Source organism: Phocoena sinus, chromosome 6 (genome assembly GCF_008692025.1).
Source record: "Phocoena sinus isolate mPhoSin1 chromosome 6, mPhoSin1.pri, whole genome shotgun sequence".
Classification (NCBI taxonomy): Eukaryota; Metazoa; Chordata; class Mammalia; order Artiodactyla; family Phocoenidae; genus Phocoena; species Phocoena sinus.
Genome location: NC_045768.1, coordinates 81,106,313 through 81,122,395, shown reverse-complemented (window position 1 = coordinate 81,122,395; position 16,083 = coordinate 81,106,313). Strand labels below are relative to the sequence as shown.

Sequence of the window (16,083 nt, the reverse complement as noted above, 5' to 3'; positions counted from 1 at the left end):
GGGGAGTGAGGACAGAGAGTGAATGAGAAGCAAAAAAGCACAGAGACAGAGAAAGGGATTGCTGGGGAGAAACAAGCAAACTGACAGCTGTGTATCCCAACCCTGTTTGTAATTCTTGGTTACAAAGAGCACCTCTAGGCATTACTAAATTTATGATTACTAAATCAGAGTATCTCACAGTCTTCAAGCTGGTATTTACAAAGCATAAAATGGTCCTGTACCTGACATTCAAAATTCCTTTACTGTCCTATGTATTGTGACTTCATTCAGAAAAAAACCCACACAACCTCACACAACTTTTGTCACATGTAAATTGCACTACTTTGACAAGTTTTTCTTTAATTCTGAAGCTTACCTATTAAACTAGCTCCCAATTTATGGACAATATCCTCAGAATCATTTGCAAGTCAGCTGCTACCCAGACCTTGGGCTGTATTTAACAAATAGAATCAACTACTCAGAATTCTGGCTCTACCCAGGCCTGTGCTCTGCACTGAAATGACCAGAAGTACGTCAGACAGCAGGACAGATCAACATTCAGTATGTTCCCCAAGTTGGATTACCTAAAGACTTCAGAGGAAAGCTTCTTGCCTCTTCTGGTTACAGACACAGAAATGGGCACTAATTCCAAAATGGTAAAATGACTTTTTATAATACATAAGTCCAATGAAGTTTGTCCCAGGCAGAAAGCAGAGATTGACAAAACAGTTGTATAGTGAAAAATTAACACTATCTGAAGAGAGGTCTGGCCTTTGCCATTGGCTTCTGGGAGATAATCTTGGAATATCATGCCTAATGGGAGTGTCGTTGTTTCCCTGGAGCCTTGGGTCACCAGACAGTCTAACATGATTTAGGGTGCAGGCTGGCCACACCGAAAGACCAATGATGTGGTTTAGGGCATGGACTTTGGGTCACACAATGTTAGTAGACTTCTGGAGGGACTGGAGGCTGAGATCAGCTACATGGGCAGTCAACCATGCCTACATGATGGAGCCCCAATAAAAACTGACCACCCACTCTCTGGTGGGTGAGGTTCATTGGTTGGCAATACCCCACGCATACAATCACACACTAGTGCTGAGAAAGTAATGCTGTTCCAACTCCATGGGGAGAGGACAACTGGAAGCTTCATATTTGGTACTTTCTTGCATTCTGCCCTACATGCTTCTTCCTTTGGTTGATTTTAATCTGTATCCTTTCCCTGTAGTAAATTGTAATCAAGAGTATAACAGTTTTCAATGAGTTCTGTGAGTTCTTCTAGAGAATAATCAAACCTTGAGGGTAGCCTTGGGGACCACTGGATTGTAGTTGGTATCAGAGGTGAGGGTGGTCATGTGGACTGTTCTAATTCAGCAATTGTCTGAACTCCTGCAGTGGGTGTCAGAAGTGAGGGCGATCTTGTGGACTGTGTTCCCTCTAACTTAGTGAGCTAACTGCTTGCAACGGTGCTATTGTTCTTCTCTTCTGGCATCTAGCATTATCACACTTGTATTTGGTCAAGCTACTTGTATATGTGCCCTAAGCCTATTACTGGTCTCTGACCCTTGCGTGCCATACCCCTTCATACCTATCCTACAACTGGTCCATAGTAGATGTCGGTATACATTGGCTGGATTGAATCAATCATACACAGTATTAACAGGAATAAGCCTGAGGTTACTTTGATTCCTTCCCTCCCACAACCACCAATTTAAAAGGTATCGGGTGCTTCCCCAGTGGCACAGTGGTTAAGAATCCACCTGCCGATGCAGGGGACACGGGTTCGAGCCCTGGTCAGGGAAGATCCCGCATGCCGTGGAGCAACTAAGCCCATGCACCACAACCACTGAGCCTGAGCTCTAGAGCCTGCTCGCCACAACTACTGAAGCCCATGTGCCTAGAGCCCATGCTCTGTAACAAGAGAAGCCACTGCAACGAGAAGCCCGTGCACCGCAGCGAAGAGTAGCCCCCGCTTGCCGCAACTAGAGAAAGCCTGCACACAGCAAAGAAGACCCAATGCAGCCATAAACAAACAAACAAACAAACAAATAAAAGGCACTGGTGGCAACAACTCTAGCATTCTGTAGGATTTACCTTTGTTCTGAAAGAGCATCTGCAGGAAATAACTGATGTGCGAGAGCATGGTCCACAGTCTCCTTCATGGCAGAGCTTTTCACAAGTATGAATGAAATCTTTAATAAAAATGAAAAGAACTGGGAATGAAAATTGCAACTACTCATTTTCAGACTCCCAAATTAACTAGCCACAATGGTCTTCCACCTCTGTTCCCTGCAACTCCATCACCAGAGTTGAGGGAAGAAGGATGCTATCAATGCCTCTTCCTCTATCTTCCCTTCAACTGGCAGGCTGAGCCTTTTCCAGCAAGGACAGGCCCCAGCATTAGTCACAGCAAGATGCTCTGGAGCACAAGATGCTCTGCCTAAGTCAAAGAACAGATCTTCTGACTCTTTATTTAGACCTCAAGTCTCCAGGTTAGACTCGGATGTCCTTAAAATTGTAGCTATGGGTTACTTACTGAAGTACTCTTGACTCCGAAAATCACCTGGGGATTGTAAGTAATCAGAAACCATCATCCATGATCTCACTAAGTTCTATGAACATCTGGTGATAGGTGGCCTGCTAGTCATTCTGCTAAACTAGATTTTAGGACAAGTCCTGTTTCAAGGACCCCATCAGGGATCATCCATAGTCTTTCTCAATGGCTGCTGTTTACATGATGTATTTTTTCCATCCTTTTACTTTCAGCCTAACTGTACCTTTGACTCTAAAGTCTGCTTCCCAAACATGGCATATAGTTGGATCTTTTTTAAAAATTCATTTTGACAATCTCTGGTTTTTGTTTAATTCACTGACGGTAATGTTAGTATTGATATAGTTGGATTTATGTCTGCCATTTTACTTTTAGTTTTCTTTATGTCTCATGTCTTTTTTGTTAACTTAATTCTCCTTCGTTGCTTTCTTTTGCATTAAGTGAATATTTTCCAGTGTAACATTTTTTCCCGGTAATGGCATGTTCCATTATGTTTTCAGTTATCTTCTTAATGGCTGCTCTAGGGCTTATCATATGCATCTTATCAGAATCTACTTCAGATTTGTACCAACCTAATTCCAGTGAGATACAGAAGCCTTACACCCGTATAGCTGTATTTTCTCTTCTCCTCTTTTGTGCTTTTATTGTTATACATATTACATTTATATGTGTTACAAATTCAACAATACAATGTTAAAATTATTGCTTTATATGTTATGCCTATTAAAGAAGTTGAGAAAACAAAGGAGAGCAAGTATGTATTTATAACTTGTTATATTTATCTTATTTACCATTACTGGTTTTCTTCATTTGTTCCTACATATCTAAGTTACCATCTGGTATCATTTCCTTATTCCAGTACAACTTTGATCCCACCCACCTCCTTTGTGCTGTTATTGTCAGATACATTTCTATATACTGTAGGCCTAACAATACAATTATATGCCTATTTTATACAATCACTTTTTAAATCAGTTGCAAGAAGAAGAAATATGCACTTATACTTTCTTTTATAATTATGTAATTACTTTACTCTTTGCTTTTTCTTGTGGATTTAAATTTACATCTGGGTTACTTGGTATCAGCCTGAAGACCTCCCTTTACTATTTACTGTAAAGTACATCTGCTAGCAGAGAACTCTGTTTTTCTCATTTTTGAAAGACTTTTCCTGGATATAAGATTCTTGGTTGGTAATTTTTTTCTTTCAGCACTTTGAATAGGTCATCCCACTGCCTTCCTGTTGTGATGCAGTGTTCTCCACTGTTTCTGATAAGAAGTCAGCTGTGAATCTTATAGTGGTTCCCTAGTATGTAATGTGTCATTTTTCTCTTGCTGCTTTCAAGATTTTCTCCTTGTCTTTGGCTTTCAGCATTTTTACTATGTGCCTAGGTGTGGATCTCTTTGAATTTATCCTACTGGAGTCTGTTGAGTTTCTTGGATGTGTAGATTAATGTCTTTCAATAAATCTGAAGTTTCCCACCATTATTTCTTTGAATATTTGTCTGCTCCTTTCTTCTCTCCTGGTGTTCCCATTACACGTTTGTGTGCTTAAAGGTGTCCCACATTTCTCTTGAGGTGCTGTTCATTTTTATTCACTTCATTTTCTCTCTGTTCTTTGAATTATATAATCTCTATAGATCTATCTTCATATTTATTGATCCTTTCTTCTGCCAGCTCAAACTTACTGTTGAGTCCCTCTAATGAATTAAAAATTTTAATTACTGAAAAACTCCAGATTTTCCATTTGGTTCTTTTTTTTATAATTTCTATCTCTTTACTGATATTCTCTATTTGATGAAACATTGCCTTTATACTTTCCTTCCTTTACCTCTTCAGGCATGGTTTCCTTTAGTTCTTTGAATATATTTGTAACGGCTACCTTGAAGTCTCTGTTAAATTTGACATTGGTCACTCTCACAGAAAACTGAAACAGAAAGTTACTGTTACCTGTGGGGTTTTTTGTTTTTGTTTTTTTTCTGTTTGCATACTTTGTAGTTTTTTGTTGGAAACTGAACGTTTTTGGTAATATATTGTTTGCAGCAACTCTGGATACTGCTTCCTCTTTCCACAGCTTGTTTTTTTTGTTGTTGTCTACTTGTTTGTTTTGTGACTTGGCTAAGCTATTTTAGTGAAGTCTATTTCTATTATAGTATGAAGCCATTGGTGTTGTTCTTTAGATGGCACAGCCTTGGGCATGTGCACAGTCACCCTGGGAGGACAATGGTTTTAGCAGGGTTCTCTTTGACTGTCTCTTTCCCTGATCTCTCTGTTAAGCTGTCTGCCTCATTAGGTATTACACTCAGTCCTGAGGCTCCACTAATTGCTAGCTGATTGCTCTATTATTTTCAACAATGTCCTGGGGCATAAACTGCTCAGCAGTCTGATCCAATAAAATTTGGGCAGAGGTAGTCTTTGAGGCAAATCTGTGAGGTTTGTTCTGACCCCAAGATGGTTCCTCTTAGTTATCTCCTTCCCTGGGTCTCTCTGGTGAACCAGTTGGTCTATAGTTTACCTTGCTGCTCTTAATTAAGAGGAGCTATTGTTTTCTAAAGGGCCCTTAGGCCTGAACTTCCCCACACTCTCTTTCAAATTAAAGTCAGTTCCTTTGGGGAATATTTTGGAACTCTTGCCTTATGGACTGCTTCTCCCCCCACCCTGTCACTCAGTCACTACTATGGGTGCTGGGTGAGATAGCAGCCTCTAGTTTTCTTAGCTTGCTTCTCTCACTGTGAAACCTCTCTCCTACAAGTGAGCTGGGGTGAGGGTGACTGAGGCCCCAGTACTCCTGCCTGTTGTGACTAGAGTAGAGCCTCCAATTTATGGGTGGGCTGTGTGGAGGAAGGGAATCCCCAACCTGTCAGCTGTGATTACCAGAAATTTAGCCTTTTCAACTTGGAGTTGGTGGGGTTGGGCGGGGTGGGGGGAGAAAAGCTGGTGGTTCACTCCTCCTAGCAAGTAACCCTTGACTGGGAGCTGAGGGTAGATGAAGCCCCAATTTCTTGGGCACACTCATCCTGAGTGGAGCTTTTGTTGAGCTGAGCTGGGAAGGGGTGGGGAAGGAGAAAGTAGGTTGTGATTCAAATGACATACACTCTTGCTGTTCTTACTGAGTTTTAGTAGATTTTCTTCATTTGATGTATGCCCATAGGACAATTTCCAGAGACTTTAAATGGTTGCTTTTTTATAGTTTTCCCCAGCTTTGCTTGTTTTGCTCCTCATGCTACCATCCTGAAAGCAGAACTCCACCTAGTCTTATGTACTAAATCTATGTGTCTAGGATGGAAATTTCCTACTGGGTGAGATACTAAGACCTAACAAGCTTTCTATAGATAAGCCAGGTCTGAATAAACATGAGAGCCACTGTTACCACTAGCCATGGGCTTTTCTTTGAGATTCTCAATCCAACTCACCTTAGTTCCTTAAAAGTGTTCCATGATTAAAACTCTGCTGAGGTATAGCAGTTACTCTTGAGTCCCTTGAGCTGGTCTTGTCCCACCCCCAGGTCTGTTCATACTGACAGTTACTGTCCTTCTCTTGCTCAAGTCCCTTTGTATTAACTATTTCACATTTCCTCTTTCTGTCGATGCCAACAAGCTATCTTAGCCTCTGGGTAGGATTTCTGGTCATTATATATGAAATTCTTACAAAACTGACCCATGTGCTTTCTGAAAAGGGAAGACCTTTATCATCCTTCTTGATTTGGAAGTCATCTGATCTCTATTTCACAGGGCTTATCTTACATTTTCACAGTAGACACAGAGAAGCAACAGACAACTGATTCTCCTGATGAGGTTGAAATGTATTAAAATATGAGAAGAGGGGATTTCTTCTCTATACATAATTTTAAAGTCAGATTGAGAAAAGGAATTACGTAGGGTGCTCCTACTGGTGCTTGGAAGAAATGTGAAATCTCTCTTTTTGGAAAAATGCAAAACCAAACCTAAAGATTCTATCTTTATCACAGTTAGTTATAGGAACACATCTCTTATTCAAGCTCACTTGCCCAATTTCATTTTTCTAAACACACAGCCTTTGAACACTCACTCAGGAGAGAAGCTGCCAAGTCACTGCAAACACTGTACATATCCATATCCCAAGGACTGCCTCAAAAAGTCTCTGTCAGAAGCTCAGACTATTACACTATAGCTAATCCCAACAAATGTTTTCTGGTTTCTATAACCAAGTAATCAGAAGCCCCAAGTCAGAAGAAAGGGAGAGTCACTAAAGGTAGGCACATAGGCATACTGAAAGCATTCATAAGAAAAAAAACAACCAAAAGCTTTAACAAATAAATAAAACAATTCAAACTGTACACTGCTATGGGGAAATCACCTGAGAAACCTCAGCAAGCCCAGAGGAAATCAGTGTATTCAGCATAATACAATAACTGAGGTTCAGGGAAATGATGACCCTGGGTCAAATAAGGGGAAAGAAATTGTCTTCAGTATCCTCTGTTTAAAGAAAGAAGGGAATGTAAATTTTAGAAAAATGTCCCTCCAAAATGATGCTCAGGAGGTGTTATCCTCAGCTATATGGGAAACCTAGCTGTAGAGAAAGACATTTCTTGAGTGGTTCAAATGAATGAAGTTTAAGTGTACTTAAAATTTCAGTTCTTAAACACCTCACTCCGTTATTTTAAGATGTTTCTATTATACGAAAATGTTTCTAAACACCTGTTGAACCCTAAATTAGTAAAACGATACCTGGCATTCATACTAGTGTAGGCTGCTAAGAGAAATCATAAACACCCCAATGCCCACTCCCCCACAAAATAGTATCTAACCACAACTGTCCTGAGTCGGCAATAAAATACCTGAATTAGAAAGAGAGATTGTTTGGGCAAATGTGAGTTTTCAGAAGTATAATCTGAGGAGGAAAGAAAAAGTACCCACACAAATTTGATCATAATATTTAGAAAAACCTCTGATATTGTAACTAGAATTATGTACTATTTTGTTTAAGTAGCCATTGCTGCCAAAAATTTACATTCATATTTTTAAAGACAACTTTATGCCTACTAATTACCTAAGGAACCACAAGGCAGAGGCTTGCCGCACACTTTTCCACAGGAAGGGACAGGATCCATGCATGTTTTCCGACTGCCACTTCCAAGTTCTAGCAATTGGCTGAGAGGGGTTTGCCCACAAGGGCAACAGCGCACCAGCTGGGGGAGCCGTGGGCATGGCTGGCAGGGCTGAGGGTGGCACACCTGTGAACACATGTGGTTCCCACATTTCAAGTCCCTGTTAAGAAAAACAACAGACTATTACATAATTGTTGCATAAAATACAGCTTTATTCTAACTGAGGAAAACATCAAACCTTACTTGCCACATATCTTTAAACAGCCAAAGTCCCCAAATCCATCAGACTTTCCTACGTCTGTTCCACATAACACGTCTCGGGAGGTGCTGCCACAGTAGCATACTTGAGAACATAATTTCAGAAACAAGAGATTAGTAATCTGTACAGGTGTTTAAAATATTCTAAACAATCTATAAGAAAACACAAAATGCTATTCACTAGTGTTGATTAGACCTGATGCAGAAATAAATGTGGCTTATACAGCAGCTCTAAGCCCCACTTAAGAGCTTCACCACAGAAAAAGAATTAAAAAGGCCTTGATAGACTCTGTCCATATCTCATGGTGCCCCTGCAGCACACCTCAATATGAGCATTAAAGTGAAGCAATCCTTTAACGTAAAAGACTACTCTCTGGTCCATAATGTCATGGTTGAAAACCATGGATTGTGAGGCTTTCTGGGGTATTGCGGAGATACTGCAGGAGATGGAAGCTAAACTGGTGGTAGTTATGGAGGAGGTGATAACTGGATTCCATCCTCACTTCAACCAAGCAGCAGATATTTAATACTTCATATCTTGGGGTTCACATAAAATGCTTGGAAAAAGTCTCTGATGCTAAAAAGAAATTTAAAAATAGGCACAATATAAAATCCTTATTAATTTGTATTCTACTATTGTTAAATTTGAAGTAATCATGTTTGAGTACTGACAATGAGTAAAAAGTGTTTCAAATAACTTGAGACTTTTATTTACTGCATAGAGAACCTAGTCTAATATCTATAGATTTTTCTATGGGTTGAAGAAATAATGGGTCACTTTATTTCTTGAGATCAGCAATAAGCATGTGCTATATTTAAGGAGTTAGTTTCTAAAGGAAACTAAAAAAAAAAAGTTTCTGACTAATATGTAACAAAGTCTGGTAAGGACTAATTTTCATCAACTTAGATAATTTTTCTGATAAGGGCCACTTTACATTTTCAGTTTATAATGAAAACTTGTTGTCAATAAAGACATTAACCAAGACTCTTGATTTTTAAAATATACATTTACTCTTCCAGTAAATACATGTGCAGTTCCATCCCCTGTTCTAAAACTCATTATCAATAAACTTATTAGAAGAATTAATACAGGTGCAGGAAATACAATTAATATTGGTGGAATCAACAAACTGGTAAACAAACCCTAGCAACTGAGAGCTTCTGCAAGCAGGCTTTTCTTTGCTAAGTTTCTGCTCAAATAGAGCAGAGGCTTTTTTTCAGAGACATAGGACAGCTGTGAACCAAAGAATCAAGGGTCAGAAAACTGTGACAATAAATTCTTTTCAAGTACACATGGAACATCCTCTAGGATTGACCACATACTAAGGCACAAAACAAACCTCAACAAATTTAAGAGTATAGAAACTATTTCAAGCATCTTCTCTGACCACAATGGCATGAAACTAGAAATCAACCAAGGGAAAAGAAATGAGAAAAAAATGATTACATGAAGACTAAACAACATGCTACTAAAAAACCAATGGGTCAACAAGGAAATCAAAAAGAAAACTAAAGAATACCTCGAGGCAAAAAGTCTGCAAGTAACAAATGCTGGAGAGGGTGTGGAGAAAAGGGAATTCTCTTATACTGTTGGTGGGAATGTAAATTGGTACAGCCACTATGGAAAACAGTATGGAGGTTCCTCAGAAACCTAAAAATAGAATTACCATATGATCCAGCAATCCCATTCCTGGGCATATATCTGGACAAAACTATAATTCAAAAAGATACACGCACCCCTATGTTCACAGTAGCACTATTCACAATAGCCAAGACATGGAAACAACCTAAATGTCCATCCACAGATGAATGGATATATATACAATGGATGGATATATATACAATAGCCAAGACATGGAAACAACCTAAATGTCCATCCACAGATGAATGGTACATATATACAATGGAATACTACTCAGCCATAAAAAAGAACAAAATAATGTCATTTGCAGCAACGTGGATGCAACTAGAGATTATCATACTAAGTGAAATCAGAAACAGAAAGACAAATACCGTATGATACCACTTATATGTAGAATCTAAAATGTGACACAGGGCTTCCCTGGTGGTGCAGTGGTTAAGAATCCACCTGCCAATGCAGAAGAAACGGGTTCAAGCCCTTGTCCGGGAAGATCCCACATGCTGCGGAGCAACCAAGCCTGTGTGCCACAACTACTGAGCCTGTGCTCTAGAGCCTGCGAGCCACAACTACTGAAGCCCGCATGCCTAGAGTCCAAGCACCGCAACGAAGAGTAGCACCCGCTCGCCGCAACTAGAGAAAGCCCGCATGTAGCAATGAAGACCCAATGTCGCCAAAAATAAAATTAAATTAAATTAAAATAAAATAAAATAAATAAAATATGACACAAATGAACTTATCTATAAAACAGAAACAGACTCACAGACATAGAGAACAGACTTGTGGTTGCCAAGAAAGGGGGGGTGGGGGAGGGATGGACTGGGAGTTTAGGGTTAGTAGATGTAAACTGTTACATATAGAATGGATGTACAACAGGTCCTACTATATAGCACAGGGAACTATATTCAATGTCCTGGGATAAACCATAATGGAAAATATAAAAAAGAATGTATATATATGTAAAACTGAGTTACTTTGCTGTACGGCAGAAATTAACACAACATTGTAAATCAACTATACTTAATAAAAAAAAATTAAGCGGGCTTCCCTGGTGGCGCAGTGGTTGAGAGTCCGCCTGCCGATGCAGGGGACACGGGTTCGTGCCCCGGTCCGGGAAGATCCCACATGCCGCGGAGCGGCTGGGCCCGTGAGCCATGGCCGCTGAGCCTGCGCGTCCGGAGCCTGTCCTCCGCAACGGGAGAGGCCACAACAGTGAGAGGCCCGCGTAACGCATAAAAAAAAAAAAAAAAAAAAAAAATTAAGCATGTAGATCTCAAAAAAAAAAAAGAAAGAAACAAAAGAAAAGAAAATTGTGACAATAAAAACAAAAGTAGAGCCCCTGATCAATCAGGAAATAATGTGAGTACAACACTAAAAACTCTACTATGCTTAGGCACAAGAGACAGAAATATGAGCTGATGACAGAAGAGTTGGGTGGAGTCACTGCTGGTTAAAGAGTATTAAGGAACCAAAGACAGTCTGCAGAAAGGTCTCTGTTGCCAGCCTGAACCTGTTCAGCATTTTTACCAACACGTGAATGAAGACCCAGAAGGAATGCTTATTAAATCTCCAGATAAGGCTGAAAGCGATCTTAGGAGAATTACAATTCAAGAAGATAAATAAACTACACTGATGGCCAAAATGCTCTGCTAGATATTTAATATAGACAAACAAAAAGTCTTCAACTGGGTTTGAAAAATCAGCTACATACACAAAAACAAAAAGGAAGAGACTGGGATCCATACAAATCTGACAAAAAAGTGTGATTCAGCCCAATATGTACCAAAAGCTAAAAATCGTCCAAATCAAAGGGACTCTCCCACACTACAATCTACACTGCTAAAACCAAACTGCCAATATATACTTAACTCCTGCCTTATCTCAAAATGGATTTGAGGCAGCATATTAGGATATATGAGATATATCTAGAGAATGTAAATTAAAAGATGTGAAAAGAAAAAGAAAAACAATGGTAAGGACAGAGAATGAATCACAGCTAAAAAGTACACACTATAAAGATGAACATTAGGTCAGTTATACCAGCTTCCTAAGATATAGTCTTTGAGGAAAAACAACTATTCTTGGAACCAAGACCAGACAAGACTTTCTTCCAAGAGGACCCATAAACAGAATACTGAGTAGTATATGGCACAATTCCCTATATAAAATCCTTATAGTGCACAGTACAAAACATTTCATAGGGGTATTTTTTTCTTTTCTTTTCTTTTTTTTTTTTGCAGTATGCGGGCCTCTCACTGCTGTGGCCTCTCCCGGTGTGGAGCACAGGCTCCGGACGTGCAGGCTCAGCAGCCATGGCTCACAGGCCCAGCCGCTCCGTGGCATATGGGATCCTCCCAGACTGGGGCACGAACCCGCGTCCCCTGCATCGGCAGGCGGACTCTCAACCACTGCACCACCAGGGAAGCCCATAGGGGTATTTCTTATTGTAAGTGCAAGCACTGATCAACAGCATCACACCAAAGTAAAATCTAGTAAAATAAAACTATATAACCAATACATAGTAGCTCAGGATCCCTGAAGATTAGAGGCAGTCACACAAACAGAGGAACTACACAATATGTGGTCCTTTGAGACTCACTTCTTTCACTTAGTATAATGTTTTTGGAGGTTCATTCACTTCATAGCATGTATCAATACTTCATTCCTTTTCATGGCTAAATAATATTCCTTTTTATGGACATATCACATTTATTCCATTCATCAGTTGATAGGAATTTGTATTGTTGACACATTTTGACTATTATGAAAAATGCTGCTATGAACATATATTTACAAGTTCTGTATGGACATATACTTTCATTTCTCTTGGGTATATGCCAAGGAGTTGAATTGCTGGATCATATGGTAATTCTATATTTAACCTTTAAAGGAACTACTGGACAGTTTTTCTTTTTCTTTTTTGGCCACACCATGTGGCTTGTGGTATCTCAATTCTCTCACCAGGGACTGAACCTGAGCCATGGCCGTGAAAGCCCAGAATTCTAACCATTAGGCCACCAGGGAACTCCCCTGGACTGTTTTCTAAAGTGGTTATACTATTCTACCCTTATTGTGGTTTTAATTTACATTTTCCTAGTGTTTAAAGGTGTTAAGCACCTTTCATGTGTTTACTGGCCATTAACATATTTCTTCTGTGAAGTACCTGTTCAAGTCTTTTGCTCACTGTGTGAGTTGTTTGTCTTTTTTTGTTGATTTGTAGGAGTACTTTATCTTTTTCTTTTTTTCTTTGGTAGGAGTACTTTAAATATTCTGGATACAATCTCTGATTTATCAATTCATTTTCTTAATGTGATAAAGTTCAATTTATCAATTATTTTCTTTTACGGTTAGTACTTTTGCTGCTGCTCTATGAAATCTTTGCCTGATCCCAAAGTCATGAAAATATTCTCTTATAGTTTTATCTGGAAACTATATTTCTGGGTTTTACATTTAAGCCCATGACCCATATAGTATTAATTTCCATGTAAAGAGTGAGACAGGGGTTGGGGGTCACTTTTTTTCCATATATACATCCAGCTGTTCTAGGACCATTTGTAAAATGACTCCTTTTTCCACTGAATTAACTTAATATCTTGGTTGAAAATCAACTGTATATATTGAGGTCTATTTCTGGACTCTATTGTCTTCCATTGATCTACTAGTCTACCTTTACACCAATAACCACAATGTCACAATTACTGTAACTTTGTAAGTCTTAAAATCAGGTCTTTCAACTGTTCCTTTTCAAGATCACTTTGGCCTTTCTGGGTCTTTTTCAAGTAATTACTGCAAAAAAAATTCACAAGCAGTTACTTTTAAACAGCATTAAAAAAAATCTACCATCCAAATTCTATAGGACAATGACCTATACTGGTAGTATGTAACCAAAATAATGAAAACCACCTAGGGAGTTCCCTGGAGGTCCAGTGGTTAAAGACTCTATGCTTCCACTGCAGGGGGCGTGGATTTGATCCCTGGTAGGGGAACTATGATCCCGCATGCTGCAAGGTGTGGCAGAAAAACCCCCCCAAAACAAAAAAACGTCTAATCAGTCATGTATCTCCAGTTCTCTCTACCCAAGGTACCAGACCTAATAGAGTCTTTGTGACTACAGGCTTGAAACAAATCCATGTCATCAAGACAACCATAAATAAGGTTCCAGAAAAGTACCCAAGTACTGCTGGCTGGTGTGCTCACCACTTACCTTGGTTCAATATGATCCGACAAGGCTTGCATGGACCCCCATGGCACAGCTCAGCACAGTGGTGCTGACCACAATTCAAAACATTCTCACAAGGGTTAGAACAGTGGACTGAGATGGCCTGACCACAGCGAACTGTGTGCCTGTAAAAATAGATGTAAAGACAGTATTAGTCTAATGTTGGATATTGAGGTCCTATTTGACAGCTAAACTAACCTTCCCTCAAAACCTACTAAACCTTTTCTCTTTGCCCAGTTTCCCCTACTTTTTCTGTTTCCCTCTTCCAATCATTTCCTCAATTCCTCTTCCCTTCTCCACTCTTTCTTCTTTTTCCTCCTTTGCTTTCCTTATTTCCTATTCTGCCGTTTTTCTCCCCCCTATTTTCTGGCCAGTGAGGAACTGAGGGCCTAAGTATTTGTTACAATGTGATTTCTTCTCTGAGTTGAAACAGCATGCAGGAGGGGAAAGAGCCTGGAGCTCCCATAGTATCTTACAGAGGTGGGTAGGGAGGTTGGGAGGTGTAGTCGTAATGAACATTCTTGGAATGAAAGCACAATGGCATTCTCCTGGGACCTGGCACTCTGGCATTTTAGGCAGTTATGATGCTTAAGAACATACTGTATGTACTTTGATTCAGGATGGGGACATCATTCTGGCTTTTTTCTAATAAACATCCTGATTTTGCCAACTTATCCGCTAGAGAAGGATATGAGGCTGCTGCTCTTAGACAATCATCTTCAGGTTTCTTTCCAGGGTAATGGTTTAGACCTTGGAGTCTACTCTCCCACAAAAAGTTTTATTCTATCCCCCTATTCTCACTTCAACTACATATTTTAAGAAGTCACTGTTACATACATAGATGATCAGTTTCCAGTGCTCAGTGTCAAGGCTAACATCAACCCCTTGAGGAAGACACTATTATTTCTACCATACGATAAGAAAAATGAGGCTCACCAAGAAGAAGCAACTTGCCCAGGTCAACAACTAGTTAGTGGCAGAGCCCAAATCTGACCTGGGCTTTTGACCCACAGCCCCTTGCATGTGACTCTGTAAGGCCACACTACTACCCTTGTAAGTTCAGTAAACATTTAAAAAATGCTTATCACTGAAAACCTGCACTATCCCATCTCGTCTTGTGGTTCAGAAATCATTCTGTGGTCTTAACTGGGCCTCTGCAGCTATCAGTGATCCTTGCACTGATAAAACAGGAGAACTTGCATTATAATGAAAAGAGAGCGGGCTCTGGGGCTACTTATTCTTTCATTCAACAATATTCACTGAAAACCTACACACCAGATACTATGCTAGGCATAGATAAGTGACCCTTGCCTCCTGGACCTTAGCAGGCCTGGGTTCAATTCCTGGTTCTTTCACCCACTAGAGAGGTTAAGAAAAAAGTCCCTGTCACCTTGGCCTTGCATCTGAAATGGGTAATCTCACTATTTTATAACGTCTTAATCACCTATAAGATTGCAGGATTAAGGCAGCACAGGAAATTACTGTTTACGGAAAAGTACTATTTACACCTACCATTTATTAATGGTAGTAAATAAATACTATTTGCACCTACCTACTAATCTTGCATTTTAGAAATTCATACATAAACCATTAATGTGGAAACTGAAGTCTTCTTTGGAGTACAATTCTAACTTTACCTGGTCCGTCCACATTCACATGTTTTAGTCATAAATGCAGGGCAGGGTGGGCAAGGTCCAGGATGGCAGAGACTGAAAAAGAAAGGCTGTGATGAATAAATCATACCCATGTATCCAAACTTAAACAAAGCTGCCCCAGCTGGGCCCTACTATGAATATGGCAGCAAATAAACTTCCTACGAAATGTTTTAGTATTTGTCTAAAGTTGATCAAACTATTTAAACAAAGATACCAACAATGTTTTTATATAGAAAGAATCGATAGCAGTATCATCTTAGAATATTTAATGAGAAAAGTCAAAATACTAGTTTTATTTGGGTCTGATAGTCAAAGATAACATTTCTAAATATGGTCTCGGCCCACTTAGTACAGTGAGTAGGGATAAAAAGATCCTGCCACTCAGGATGGCCAATGGGGTCCTTTAGAAGTTCAGAACCTGAGCAAAGTAACAGAGCTTAAATCTGCTAGATCCATGAGAAGTACAGACATTTTCTCATCAGCTGGTAAAGTGACAACCAGGTGATAGGCTAACAACGGGAACATTGAAAAGAAGGTTGCTTGGGTGAGGGGAGGCATGCTGGTAAGTAACAAAGGGGAAAGGGACTCATGGAAAAAAACCGTGCCTAATTTTTGCTATAGGTCAGAATTAGGCCTCTGAATAGTACGCTTTTTATAGGAGCTATGCTATAAAGAGACCAAAGAAAAAATGAACAAAAT

General features: G+C 39.6%; 1 protein-coding gene across 10 annotated transcripts in view; it reads right to left on the bottom strand.

Moving 5' to 3' along the window:
* The window catches only part of NFX1 (nuclear transcription factor, X-box binding 1), a 90,994-nt gene that overhangs the window by 42,596 nt on the left and 32,315 nt on the right, over nt 1–16,083 (bottom strand). For all 10 annotated transcript variants that reach the window (XR_004350321.1, XR_004350320.1, XR_004350322.1 and 7 more), the window contains exons 6-10: nt 15,367–15,438; nt 13,715–13,854; nt 7,857–7,956; nt 7,556–7,773; nt 2,074–2,171 (exon numbers count right to left, since the gene is read on the bottom strand). Coding sequence is in view for 6 of the 10 variants with exons in the window: in XM_032634589.1 (XP_032490480.1) it covers nt 2,074–2,171; nt 7,556–7,773; nt 7,857–7,956; nt 13,715–13,854; nt 15,367–15,438 (628 nt within the window). In the remaining 4 variants the exon portion in view is untranslated. The remainder of the gene's footprint in view (nt 1–2,073; nt 2,172–7,555; nt 7,774–7,856; nt 7,957–13,714; nt 13,855–15,366; nt 15,439–16,083) is intronic.